Here is a 14,368-nt window from a genome sequence, read left to right as displayed (position 1 = left end):
ATGAACTACAGCCGCTCAATCCTTTGAATTAACCCCAAACATCACAAAACAGTACATCATGCAAACTAAAAATAGTGCTTCTGAGATGAAAAGCATCGGTTACCGTTTGACGATGAAGCGGATCCCGTGGCGCTCGTCCAGGATGCGCTTGAGCTTGGGAACTCCGTAGGTGCAGGGTCTCTTGAAGGGGATCTGGTCCGGGATGCCGATGATCTCCACGGCTCCTGGGTCGCAGGCGATTTTGCGGTAGGGGACAGGCACCATGTGATCTAGACCTAGGGCCTCGGCTGGAGGCAGAAAACAATAAGAATATCACTTAGATATTCACTTTAACTATAAAGTAAAAGTTGGGTTTTCATCTTTATGCATTTGTAACTCATCAAACGTTAATTTGCATGAGGAAAAGCAGCCTCCAGAGGGATGCACAGCCCATGTAAAGGTTTACAGAAGGGAAGATAATTCCAGCTAAATGAGGAATTAAACTTTAAGGGAATGATAATCGGTGCTTTGGGCTCGGATACAAAAACAATCTGGAAAACAGATCCCATGAGCCGAAATGTTTGCTGAATTTGTAGAGACACACGGCAGCCGCTGAGTAAGTACACGGAAGTTGGCTCGCTTGCAAGCGTCTTTTGAATGATTTCAAATAAGTGGCAAAAAGATGCAAATATTTAAGAGATTTCTTCCTCTCTTTCCAGCTCTTTCTTTCTTTTTTTTGGTAGGAATTAACAGTGTGTATAAAAACCTGTCTTGTGAATCACTGAGGAGAAGATGATCAAACCGAAGCACTGACCCCAATCCATCAACATCCAGAGATACGCACGGAATCATCACTGAGCGTGAACATGTTGCTCGAGGAGGCAGGGATACCTCAATGCACAGAGAGAGACGCTCACCGTATCTGCTGTTGAACAAGATCTGGACACATTCTCTCAACGTGTTGATGTCTTCAGTTTCCCGAATGAAAGAGTCCCATTTTTCTGTAAGAAAGACTTCCTGTCAATGCTTTTTACACACAGTGAAACGAAAAACACACTTCTTTTGTTCAAAGTTTAGTGGAGCTTTAACATTCAAATGGTCTTTATATCACTGGTGAATGCCGAAGAGCTGAAATGAATCTTTCCCGTTTTACTCCATGTCAATTTGGGAAATAACTGCAATCTTCTTACGGGATTACTCTTGACATTGTAGTAGCTTAGCCCTTAATGGTCCAGGTTTAGTACAGTTTAGACTTTGTTCAGTAAACAATGCTTGGCTACAGCATGAGCCTGCAAATCCAAGTAGGGCAAAGGAGAGCTAAATGTACAAAAACCTCCTCTGGGATGTCGGATTTGAACTTATTTAGAATATTCATTTGTGACAACATATTATTTGTATTGTTGAGGCTGATCCTGCTATTGATATTTGAGAGCAAAAAAATACATCTTGCAACCTTTTCTGATAAAGATTTCCTAAAATTTGGTTATGAAGAATTGTGATCAAGACTTCTCCATGTTGGTGTTTACAAACTACCTCAAACCTCTTTGTAGGCAGCAATCTTTTGTTACTTAACAGCCGCTACCAATATGTCTGTGCTAAGCTAATGTCGAATGATATAATGTTCTGCAACATGTGCACATGTTAAAGATCTAACTCCATATCACACTTTTTCAAAACCATCTGGATCTTAAAGGGATAGTACTGATGTTTTTACGTGTGGTTTTATGAGGTTCTTCTCCAGAGTCAGTGTTTCACTACAGCAGAGTCTGGAGGAACAGACAGGAGTACATCAATGTTCTGCTGTGGACGTGTTTTAGACACTAAAATAATCTATATCAGTTTAAGTGAACGATATATTTAGAATATGTTCACCTCTTTACCTTGATGTCAGAGAACTGAAGCCGTTATCAACGCTCATTTTAACTCACAGAACACAGAGTTGCTGTTTGTTTGTTTGTGTTATTGTGTGACTTTGGTGATTCTGAACTAACCAATTAAAACACCAAAGTTACACAATAACACTAACTAACTAATCGAGGCGGTGGTAGATTAGCCTGTATTCTGCGAGGTAAAATTACTGGTTTTGTTAAAAAAGTCTTAAAGATAAAATAAATATAATGTACATATACGAATATTCTAAGTATAGCGTAGACTTAAACTGATGTTGATGGTGTCTAACACACATCCACAGCAGTACATTGATGTACTCCTGTCGTTTTCTATGAACTCTACTGTAGTAATACACTGACTCTGGAAAAGAACCTCATAAAACCACACTTAAGAACTTCCAAACTATCCCTGTTAATCTCTCATACTTTCTGAAGGAATAACTCCACATGCTGTGAACCACTTATTGGCGTTCTTACTGAAAGATCGATCAGAAGATTGATTCCCTTCTATGTCTGTAAATATAAAGCCGTCCAAAGGACACAAATTCCTCCAACCAGCTAAAGATCACTAATAATCGTATCGATTAAAAATAACGACACACACTGACATTTAACTTGAAAGCTAATTAAGAGGAAATGTGATGGAAATATTGCACACATTAAGGTTTGTGCAGTTCATATTTCACATTATTAGTGATGACTTTCAAAGCAAGTCAATATGTCTGACTTAGTTATACATCCAAAAATACAATTGTTGGCCGAGACAAAAGATGTGACAGAGGTGAACTTTCAGTCTGTCTAACTTGTCTCTAATGACCAATAAACCTGTGTTGTATAGTATATCGTCCTGGTTCAATCTTACCTGATTTTTCATGCACTATGGAGAAGAGTAGCCTCTTAGAGATGTGGATGCCAGGAGGGCTCTGACCCTGCTCACCAGGTGGCCTTGTTGTCTCATCTGAAAATGCAAGACGAATTGAAATACACTCAGTCACTTTCACTTTCACTTCAGCCAGAGATGTTCACTTATCATCCACAGAGATACTTGACTAAATTATCTAATAAACTGCCACAATGAAAAAGTACCAGAATAGAGAATTACACTTCCATGTGTTGGTCTTGGTTGCAGAGTTTTTCTACATTTTAGAGGTATGACTTCTTCTCTAGCATTTAACATATACAATATATATTTATAAATATACAAAGACACTGCCTCCTGGACGCCTCCCTTTAGAGGTTTCCCCGGCATGTCCAGCTAGCAAGAGGCCCCGGGGTAGACCCAGAACATGCTGGAAGGATTATATATCTCGTCTGGCCTGGGAACCTCTCAGGGCTCATCAGGAAGAGCTGGAAAACGTTACTATGGAGAGGAACATCTGGAATACACTTCTAAACCTGATGCTCCCCGGACCTGGCCCCGGATAAGAGGATGAGATGGATGGATTGAAGAATGGATTGATGGATGAATGGATTGATGGATGAATGGATAGATAGATGGATGGATAGATAGATGGATGGATGGATGGGTAGATGGATAGATAGATGGATGGGTAGATAGATGGATGGATGGATGGGTAGATAGGTAGATAGATGGATGGGTAGATGGGTAGATAGATGGATGGGTAGATAGATGGATGGATAGATAGATGGATGGATAGATGGGTAGATGGATGGATGGATGGGTAGATAGATGATGGATAGATGGGTAGATGGATGGATGGATAGATAGATGGATGGATAGATGGGTAGATGGATGGATGGATGGGTAGATAGATGATGGATAGATGGGTAGATAGATGGATGGATAGATAGATGGATGGATAGATGGGTAGATGGATGGATGGGTAGATAGATGATGGATAGATGGGTAGATGGATGGATGGGTAGATAGATGGATGGCTAGATGGGTAGATGGATGAATGGGTAGATAGATGGATGGGTAGATAGGTGGATGGGTAGATGGATGGATGGATAGATGGGTAGATGGATGGATGGTAAGTAAGCCCACCTGACTACTGGTTGCGGAGAGTTAAATGACTCATCCAGAGATATGTGTATAACAAGGAAATGAGCTATAAAAGTAAAGTGCTGCTTTGAGTGAAATAATGAGCCGTATAATAATCAGACTTCAAAGAAAAATGCAAATGTACCACTTTTCTAGGGCACACCGGAGGCGCAGGACAAAGCACTTAGTCGGAAATACATTTTTGTCACATAGAGATTTTACATTCCATTATCATTATGATCATAATTGTGGATGTTATCTCAATCTTTAATTTTTCCTCTCCTCACAAAGGAATCTTTTTTAAATGCACCCAGTATTCACTGTTAATGCTGTGATTGTGGAAACCCCACCCATAAATCCTATTCCACAGGTGGAACCCCGCCCTCCTCACATGTACATCTTACCATTGCTAGCACAGTCCATGACAGACGTGCTCATCTTGTCGGTCCAGTTGGCCAGTCTGTCCTTGCCCAGGTTGAGGAGGGACATGGGCTTGAAATCCAGCTTGCTATCTGGGTGAGGTTTGGAGGACATGGGCATGCCGTACAGAAAGTTTGACAGGACCGAGTTGCTGGAAGAGGCGGGACTTGGAGACGTGACGACCTGGGCGGCGGTCTTCCCTGCAGCATGGCTGCTGGGTGTCATGGCGGCGGTGGAAGAGTTGTGATTGACATCAGTGCTGGGCTTGGCTTCTCGGGGCAGATCTTCTGCTGGCCTGTAGGCAGACACAAAACCAAGAAGGAAGTCATTTGGAGGGTTGCATGCATCACAGCTTGACATCAAGCATTGTGTTTGCAAACTGTATCGCTTGCCAAGAGACTCTTGGCTTCAATGCTGCAACAACAGCTCCTTTAAATAGAACACATTTAATATTATTCCTTTGATAACTTTTGGAAGAAGTGATTAAAAGCTTGTTTGGTATTTCAACTCTTTACCTTTCCCTTCACTTGCACTGTTTTGTTCTCTCTATCGAAACAGACCAAACTGAAATTAGTGTCTCTCTCGTAACAACAGTTAATCTGTGTTGCATGTATTTTCAAACTGTTCATAATCCTCTTCAATTATAAAGTTGTAGACAGAGAAGAAACGACTTGGTAAATGTAGAATGTTTCACGGAAGCCAAAAAAAGCTTCATTTCCACCAAGAAGTTCCTGATCATTTTAGTCCGGGGGCTACTTCTCATGGAACTAAACGGTTCCTTCAGCTCACTGTTGTCTCTGCAGCCTGCGGTTCAGTGTGTCCGTCCGTTTCATCGAGAAAATAAAACACGTTGGAACAAAATAAACCTTGGTTTAGTCCCACCACCACGACATTTACGGCTGCAGAGTATTTACTGATGCACATAGTAATGAATGAGATGCAGGACGAGGGCGTCTGTCTCCACACTAAATCATCTGTTGAGTGTTTGATGGTTATTTATTTGTGCTTTAGATTGTAAAAATAGCTAAAAGTCACGTATCCGCTGTTAAACAATCAGAAAACTTTTTCTCTTTCATTCACAGCACTGACACGTTGTCTCTTGCAGGATCTCTCTCTTTTGTTCTTTCTCTCTTTTTCTTAAAATGAGTCTGGAAGCTGATCGCAAAGCCTAACTTTAAGGAGAAATGCTCTCCCCTCAATCAATATTACAGTACTTTACTTGTTTTACGAAAGAAGCAGTACAAAAGATGAAGCAGCGACGGTCAAAGTTCCTACACAAGCACTTTTTAAACTCTGGTTTCGGGTGCTATATAAATAAAGTTATTATTATTATAGTTTCAGAAAAGACAACCTCTGACCAGAAACTTTTTTTGGGGGGTAAAATGTCCCCAGAACTTAATTTAGACCCTGGTCCCTGTGGTCTAACGGTTCCTCGTCCTTGGGGGAAGTTCCTAAAATCAAGCTTGAATGAAGTGTTGACTTTGGATCAGTTAAAAATATTGTGCACCTTGACCAGTGTTGTGCACCTTGACCAGCCCGACTTCAAAGTACATTTCCATCATACCAACACTCCATAAACTACATATAATCAGAGCTTTCTGTCTGTCAACAGGCTCCGCCCACACAAGACTGTGCCTGCATGACATTCCAGCTCCTGTCCTTTCTGTCACCTGTTTATTACGTAAGCTAACGGGTGAGTTGCCCACTAGCCGGGCTTAGACTTTGTTCAGAAATACTTACATCAACGTAAATCTCTGAGCTAGTTCTTGGAAGACTAACGTTTAGCCTTAGAGAGTGTTTTTCCACAGCTGAATTAAAACCCCCGTCTATCCCTCACTAATGCACTACAGCCCTTCTGCTACCAATAACTAGCCACAAGAGAAGCCAGCACAGCCATGATCCATCTCTGCAAAGCATGAGAGGCAAAGCTCCATTCTGGAGATGTGAAACAGCTGGTTTCATAATGTGACAGCGGTAACAGACTCACCTCTTTACGGTGAACTGGATGCGGTGGCTCTGCTCCAGGATCTTCATCAGTGTCTTGGTGTCGTACTCGGAGGGCTTCTTAAGGGCGACTCCTTCAGGCAAACCGTGGGCCGCCACACAGCCGGGGTCCTTCTGGATCCACTCATAAGGCACAGGGACCAGGCTGCTCTTCCCCACGGCCTCACCTGAATATTGCACAAAGCACTGTGAGCACTTTGGAGTTTTTTTTAAAGCTGTTCCCAAGGAAGTTAAGCTGAGGTATTTTGCAAAATGCAATTTTAGAAAATACACAGAAATCAATACCAGGCCCCAAAAAGTCCATTTAACTGGATTGTAACCATGCACTGCATTCAGCAGCACACTTCCATCACATGTACAGATCATTTGCCAGCATCCCATTAAATAGGAGTTCAGTAAAACAACAACTCTCTGCATGCACAGTGCACGCTCCCATCACATGTGCAGCCACACTACTGCCAACACCACTACACGTCATCATGTACGTTGTAATAACTGGAGAGAACATATTTTATATTTCTTATGATATTTCAGTTAACCAGCGGATAGTAGCCTTACACCTTCTGCTAGGTTGTAGCCTTTAAGCTAGGTTTTAAGTTTTGGCTGCAGTAGCCTGTATTCTGTTAATGCTAATAAACTGATAGCAAAACCAGATACCGTCTTGTAGCCTCCTTACAGTATATATTTTACTAATTAATGGACAGCTATGACCTGAATGGAATGTCTGCTTCTGATCTGGTAAAGTTAGGTTAGTTTCTGACCGCATATGACATGAGAAATACAGCATGAGAAAATGACTCATATTTGTATTCTTTTTAAATCCCATTAATTCCTATGGGAAGTTTCCACTTTAAATATTCACAGAATGTTGCATCCCTTGTACTTTATAATATATCTTCTATAAAATTACAAATGTCAGAATAAAACCTAAAACAAAAAAATGTCTGCTCTGTTCTTCCATAACTAATACTAGTTATAATTGGGTAAGATAAATCTTAGCTTTTGATCATTTAGGTCGATGATGTTAGATGTTATGATGAAGTTCGGTTCCTTATCGATACTCTTAAAGGTTCTTTTTGATTATTTTGTAAGTAAAAAAGACAATTAATCAAGAAAAGAGTCAATAGAATCGTGAACTCCGGACCTTATCTACGGGTTTAAACTCATTTGGAACCGGTTCCCTTTCAGAACCGAGTTTCGGGGGGGCATCATGATTCATGAACAGGGCTTATGGCATCAAAAGGACAACTATTGCACTCGGTGACTCCTTACTGTAGAGTACAGTGAAGACTTCCTCCACCATCTTCCTCAGAACAAAGATGTTGGACTGAGCGTCCGATGGAGCTCTTGATTTCCCGAGCTCACCATCTTTACTCAGCTTGCTGAGCTCTGCTTCCTGGTCTTTGGTATGGGCATTAGCTGTGGTCAGATTCTGCAGACACGGCCCCCCTTAGAGCCAAAAACACCAAAATCACATCTTGTAAATTTATTTAAACATTTCAGATTTAATAGGATTTTCTTAAAAATACATTTAGCTTCCCTCACTACTTTCTGTCCCAAACAAAGTCACAGCCAGGACTGATTAAGAATCTGGTGCCCCAAATGTAATAAATATGTCACCTTTTGAAAAATGTTGCCATATAATATGATTGACTTGTTTGTTCTGCAAAATGTGTTTGCATAAATGTAAAGCATCTCCAACATTTGCTGAAGCCACTCGGTGAAAATACTCCTCTGAGGGTCTGAAACCTAAACAAATCATTTATTCCTATTCTTCTTCTTGAGCAAAAACAAAGTGGAACTCATTTCACCTTGAATAACCAGCCTAATAAAACTAAAACTGCGTAACGGGAGGTCACGACCCCTCGAAACCGAGTCTGAGAGTGTGATTTGCTGTTTCAATTCAGCGCTCAAGGTCCACAGGTTGATATCTGAAATATGGCTCAGCTTACAAACTTGCATACTAGTTTGTTTACAGGAAATGTAGGCTTACAATGTGGATAAGTGGTACACTGGAAATGGTGTGTAAAGCACTCTGATTTTAACCTCTATATGCAACAAGAAGGAACTGCAACATTAACTAAACATCCTTAACTTTTGGATGAATCTGCATTTGTGCGATCACAAAAACTGCAAAAATACTGACCAATGCTTAATCAAAGAGTGAATAATGGAAAACATGATGTAACACAGGAGAGCAGGACTCACGGCAAAACTTGTAGAAGTCTGTCTGGATTTCCCTCCTGGAGTTGAGGAACACTCGGCCCTTTTCTGTGCCGACGGCGATCACGCTGTCCTCGTGCACGGTGACGCATGCCACCTCGGCGTTGAGCTTGGACATGGCCATGCACTGCAAAGACAAGGAGGCGTCATTTAGTCACGAGTCAATACCAAAAACTCTTGAGACATCAGAACTCAAAGAGATCATTGAGAAAACTGAGGAGCTAGAAAAGCTGCATTCTGATTCTCTGCAACAACTCGATTAGATTGATTAAAATCTAAGAGAAAAATAGTCAACAACAAAGTTGGTCATTGATTAGTTGGGTCTATGTTATGATCACAGAACCATTGGTTTGTGGACTGATGTTTTGAAGATTAAAATTCAGTTTTTTAGTCGTCACAATCTTGGCTTTTGCAACCAGTGAACAGGAAGTGACCATATTTGGACTGAGGATGAGTGACGTAGAGACGCCGTAGAGACCTGTCAATCACCGTGTAGCCCCGCCCTAAAGCATCCCCTGCTTTATGGTCTGTTTGACTCTAAATGGACCATCATTTACTAAATGAACATCATGCTGTATTGAAGAAGACTTGAAACTAGAGATTGAGACCATAAACTCATGTTTACAATGTTTACTGAGGTAATAAATCAAGAGAGAAGTAGAGTCATTTTCTCATAGACTTCTATACAACCAGAGGATGGTATTTCTGTCCAAAACGTTTGTTTTTAAATTGTGTATTTGTCTGTCAAAAAAGACACAAATCTGCGGGAGACGGCAGATTGAGCTGGCAATAATTAGCTGAAATTAGGTTGGAGAGAAACACGGTTGTAAACGTAAACGTTCACAATGTGTCCCAGTCTTTATGTGAATGACATCAGCTGATAGGAAGTAAACATGGCCCCCCTGTGAAAGCTGTCTATAACGTAACATTATGGAGTTAGTGGAATATTTCGTGCCATCAGTCAGAGACAGTCTGAAGTGAATCCTTTAAATCTTCACAATTGAAACAATAAAGAAATATCCGATCAAATATCAGAATAATAAACATTTCACCTTTTCATTTTCATCCAAGAGATGTAGCTAAAAATAAAAGTTTTTTCATCTAATTAATATTCGATTAATCAAAGTTATAATCTACAGATTCATTAATAATCAAAACAATCATTAGTTGCAGCACTAGATTGGAACAAGATACTCTCACACTCATATTTTACATTTAAAATGCATATTCACATTAACAAGCAATGTAGCCGTTTATTACCATGTTTCAGAGTGGATTTTTAATAATTTGCTGTGGATAATCTTGACACCACAGAAGAAGATGTCCATAAAGAACTGACACACCGGGACATACGTACCACCGAGTCGAGGGCAGACACCAGGCTGGTGAGGATCTCCTGTCGGGCCGACACCGGCGGGGCCTGCGGGTCGCCCCCCCGGGAGTTCGTCCTGACACCGTCGCATGCCAGCTTCCTCATCTGAGCCATGCCTTCTCTGTGGAGGACCAGATTAACACGGTTTAGGCAGCAGGCCACAGCGGGACATTGCACAACACCTGTACGTGCGCATGCATTCAAGTTCACGTCACGGCAGTGACCTGCATTCAAAGCAGTTTCCGCTGACATCACTTGGTTTGACTTTAAGCAAATGTAAGCGTGCATCGATCTGACACTGGAGGCTGAGACATGATTGAGGTAAGAAAAGGGTGCAAGCTTCTTCTTTTTTCTTATCTTAAGGATGCATATCTCAGTCACTAAAAAGACAGATTGTACAGCCAAGCTAATGTGGTCAGCATCACGCTAACATGCTCAAAATGACAACTTGGCATATCCAGCTATTGCGACATTTCCACTCAAAACCACAACCGTCAATCTCATGGTGGCACTAGAGAAAAAGTCACGGGGTCACTAAAAGACCTTAGGATTCATCATCTGTGAACCATAAATGTCTGTGCAAGACTTGAGATCATTTGGACTGGATAAGTAGAAACTTTGAGCTGCTTGTCCATCCAATAGTTGTGGAGATATTCAAGTCTGGAGCGAAGTTATCGACCGACCGACATCCCTAGAGCCACGCCGCTAGCGTGGCTAAAACGCAAATCCATCTGAATTCAGCAAATTGTGTTTTTATACGGTCTTCTGTTGGTCATTTGGGGGCTAATTAGAGCCCTCACATGATGTCAAATGAGCCTCTTTACACTGTGCTTTCGCCCCTCTTGACAGATGGCACAGGAAAGAGAGGCCCACTGACTTCAGATGACCGAGATAAGTTTCCACAACCACTCGCATGCAAGAGCACCACGGTGTGAGCTTCCTGTCGAAAAACAGAATCACCTAAACTCCAGATAACACAACGGACTATGTAAATGTGAGTACGGAGGCAAACAGATAGGAACTGTTAAAGAACAACATGCTCGGCTAAAAAACCAGGCACCATGTTCTCATGGCAACTGAGGCCCGTCTCCTTGGAAACTAATCTCGGGGCATTTGAACAATGCAGCTCTGGCCTTTAATCTCTCCAGACACTGGGAACCATTATGCTCGCCTCTGGCAAGCCCAAACCACTGACTCAATAGAGAGAGAGAGAGGAAGAGGAGGGTGGGTGTGACGGGGTTCTATTGGTCGTCTAAATCTGCCTCCCCTGAGGCCGCGGCAAACATTAGCCCCCTTCCTAAATTATTACGGCCTCGAAATAGATGGCCTCTTTCCCTCATATCTTTAAAAAGGCAAAAAGGGAAGCAGCGAGGAGGAGAAAGGTGGGGATAAGAGTGAACGCCAATGTCAACAGGAAGCATAACGTCACGGTGCTGTTATGGTTCTCTGTGGATGTATCGAAACAGTTCAGTGTGGTTGGACAGTTTTTAAATAAAGCAACAGGTTGTAATCTTTAATCTACCGTGAAGCTAGAAAAAAAAAGGATGCAAATCCTACAAAAAGCTCACTTATTCAAAGCAATCGTGTTTTTTTGTGGGAGCAACAGGTTTTGTAACTTATTCTTTCAGAAAGTGGGGAGTGGCATACAAAGAGACAATCTGTCAATCCCTGTAAGCCCCGCCCTAAAGCATCCCCTGCTTTATGGTCTGTTTGACTCTAAATGGACCATCATTTACTAAATGAACATCATGCTGTATTGAAGCTGACTTGGAACTAGAGATTGAGACCATAAACTCATGTTTACAATGTTTACTGAGGTAATAAATCAAGAGAGAAGTAGAGTCATTTTCTCATAAACTTCTATACAACCAGAGGAGTCGCCCCCTGATGGACATTAGAGAGAATGCAGCTTCAAGACACTTCAGCATTGGCTTCACTAGTCAGAACTGGAGGCTGCCGCCCGGGTCAGACCTCGTGGCTGAGGGAGCTAACACCAAACACTTCCTCTGTTTGGAGGTATGTCACGCTTGCTAAACCAACAAGTTCAAAGGCTACTTGCAATTTCCGCAAAGCCATTGTTTCGATGGGATGGGTCGATCCCAGTCGCTTCCACACATTGAGACATACAGCTGATTAATTAAAAACCTTGATCAGATCGGTAGTCACGTATCGGCAGACATACAAAGTCCAAATATCTGTATCAGAACTGAAAAAGTTGGATTGGTGCAATCCCTAAAAATATGTCTAATGGACTTTATGACTGTGTAAAACCTACTGAGGAATGTTTTGAGGATTGTTTGCTAAAAAGATAAGGATGTCTTCTTGCAGGGTTTTACCCTGCATCTTAATAACTTCCTGGGCAAACCGCCAGAAAGCCATTTGGAGCCAACCTCTAAGTGAATTTGCTCAGAAACTGCATAAAACCTGTTTAAGAGGGACCCAAAGAGGTCTGTAATGCGATGAAGCTGTTTACTGACAGACGGGGTACTCTGGCTACAAATTCAAATAATGTCCAAATCTACACGAGTCAGTGAAGGTGACTGGTGAATTATGTTTGCAGCAAAACAGGAAGCTATCATCGCTCTCTGACAGATTTCTTTAAAACAACAAAAACAGTAACGAAAATGTTTTCCACAGTAAACCATGTGGTTTAACACGACCACATGGTCGTGGTAACACGACCACATGGTGTCAAAAAGGATATATTTACACCAGCAAGGTTGTAATAAAACCTGAAGTCTGCTGTGAGGCACCGGTCACTCTCTCAACTCTGAGTTTTTGGATGGACAAACATTTCTGTCTCGTTTCAGCTGCAGACATGTGCTGCTAATATACATATAACCTATATATACAGTATATCCTTTAAAACATGATAATGTGGTTGCACCAGGCGGTGGAAGGAGTCCGATTGTATAGAAGTCTATGAGAAAATGACTCTACTTCTCTCTTGATTTATTACCTCAGTAAACATTGTAAACATGAGTTTATGGTCTCAATCTCTAGTTTCAAGTCTTTTTCAATACAGCATGATGTTCATTTAGTAAATGATGGTCCATTTAGAGTCAAACAGACCATAAAGCAGGGGATGCTTTGGCCTTACGTCACTTCACCGCAGTCCAATTATGGTAACTTCCGTTCACTGGTTGCAAAAACGCAAGATGGCGACAGCCAAAGTGAAAAACTCAAGGCTTCAAAACATCAGTCCACAAACCAATGGGTGAAGTCACTATGACTACGTCCACTTCTTATAAACAGTCTATGGGTAACACACAAGGTCACCATTGCCTACACATGGTTTCACAAGATGTGACAGTATTTGGAATCGGTGTTTTTTAATTTGTCTCTGCTCAGGTTGAAGTTGGGCTGCTGTGCTGCGCTTTAAAAAAGGTACCCAGAAGAGTTTCTTTGAAAACTCTTTAGGCTATTATCAGTGGTTTTATTTGTGTCTTTTTGCATGTGAATGACGACACTCACGAGCATGCAGGTGACGCAATGCATACGATGAAACCTATGAACTACAGGTGGTAACTCTTCATGAGGGAGGACGTGCTTTCCTCACCTATTGTTACAACACACACACACACACACAAACACACACACACACACACACACACACACAATCCCTCTGGGTGAGTAACAGAATGTAAACAGAAACGTTTGATGATAAAGACGACTCCACGCCTTTCATTGACTCTCAGAGACCATGCGGTACATTTCTCATATGGATTCAACAAACAATGTGAAGCATGTCTGTATTTGTCCCTGTTGTTTACCATGCGGTGTCATTCTGTGCCACAGATTCAGGTCAACGGAGAGGAAACTATGTCTGACTGGCTGAACTGGATTAAACTGGCACCGTGCCGGTTGGATTCTCTAAAAGTGTAACCAACAGGTGTGAGACGACTAGCGGGAGGGTCGGAGAGATGTCAATCAGGGGCAGTCTTTACATGCCGACACAGTCCACAGAGGAGGTGTAATTAGGTGGGATTATGTGTGGGAACTCCACAGGAACAAAAGGTCCTACGGTTTACTAATTGAATAACGGACAGCAGTTTATTTCTTTAAGGAAGAAAAAAATCCTAAATGAATAGGATAGATCATGCAAAAACCACGGGTTATCCTTTAAAGCCCTACTTGGTTATTAATATATTTTTGAAAATAGCCACACATTATCATATTACATAAGCATAGGCCTCATCTTACACGTCTCCTTTTCTTCTCATGACAATACTCCCCAAAAATACTGTGTTTATACGGGTATTTGTGTTGAATTATACCAACAATTCAGTGGGTTCATCACAGGTTAATATCACCATAAATATTGATTAATTCATCAGAGTAACAAATACATATATATGTAACAAATTATTGGACGTGATGTATGGAAAACTAACATATAAATGGTGAACTGAGACTTGTGTGTATATTTTGCCAAACATGATAACTTCATACTGACATATTTTGAATTGTTTTGGT

At 41.4% G+C, this 14,368-nt stretch overlaps 1 protein-coding gene across 4 annotated transcripts in view; it reads right to left on the bottom strand.

Annotated features, from left to right (window-relative positions):
- gtf2ird1 (GTF2I repeat domain containing 1) overlaps nt 1-14,368 on the bottom strand; it is a 31,779-nt gene that overhangs the window by 15,555 nt on the left and 1,856 nt on the right. For 3 of the 4 annotated variants that reach the window (XM_079171764.1, XM_079171766.1, XM_079171765.1), the window contains exons 2-9: nt 9,878-10,013; nt 8,506-8,647; nt 7,570-7,746; nt 6,281-6,464; nt 4,278-4,588; nt 2,731-2,826; nt 897-980; nt 104-287 (exon numbers count right to left, since the gene is read on the bottom strand). In XM_079171764.1, coding sequence (XP_079027890.1) covers nt 104-287; nt 897-980; nt 2,731-2,826; nt 4,278-4,588; nt 6,281-6,464; nt 7,570-7,746; nt 8,506-8,647; nt 9,878-10,006 — 1,307 coding nt within the window. In that variant the 5' untranslated portion in view covers nt 10,007-10,013. The remainder of the gene's footprint in view (nt 1-103; nt 288-896; nt 981-2,730; nt 2,827-4,277; nt 4,589-6,280; nt 6,465-7,569; nt 7,747-8,505; nt 8,648-9,877; nt 10,014-14,368) is intronic. The other variant, XM_079171767.1, reaches the window with a different exon arrangement.

Source organism: Pholis gunnellus (genome assembly GCF_910591455.1).
Source record: "Pholis gunnellus genome assembly, chromosome: 13".
Classification (NCBI taxonomy): domain Eukaryota; kingdom Metazoa; phylum Chordata; class Actinopteri; order Perciformes; family Pholidae; genus Pholis; species Pholis gunnellus.
Note: the sequence above shows the minus strand (reverse complement) of the source record. Positions and strands in the feature narration are given on the sequence as shown.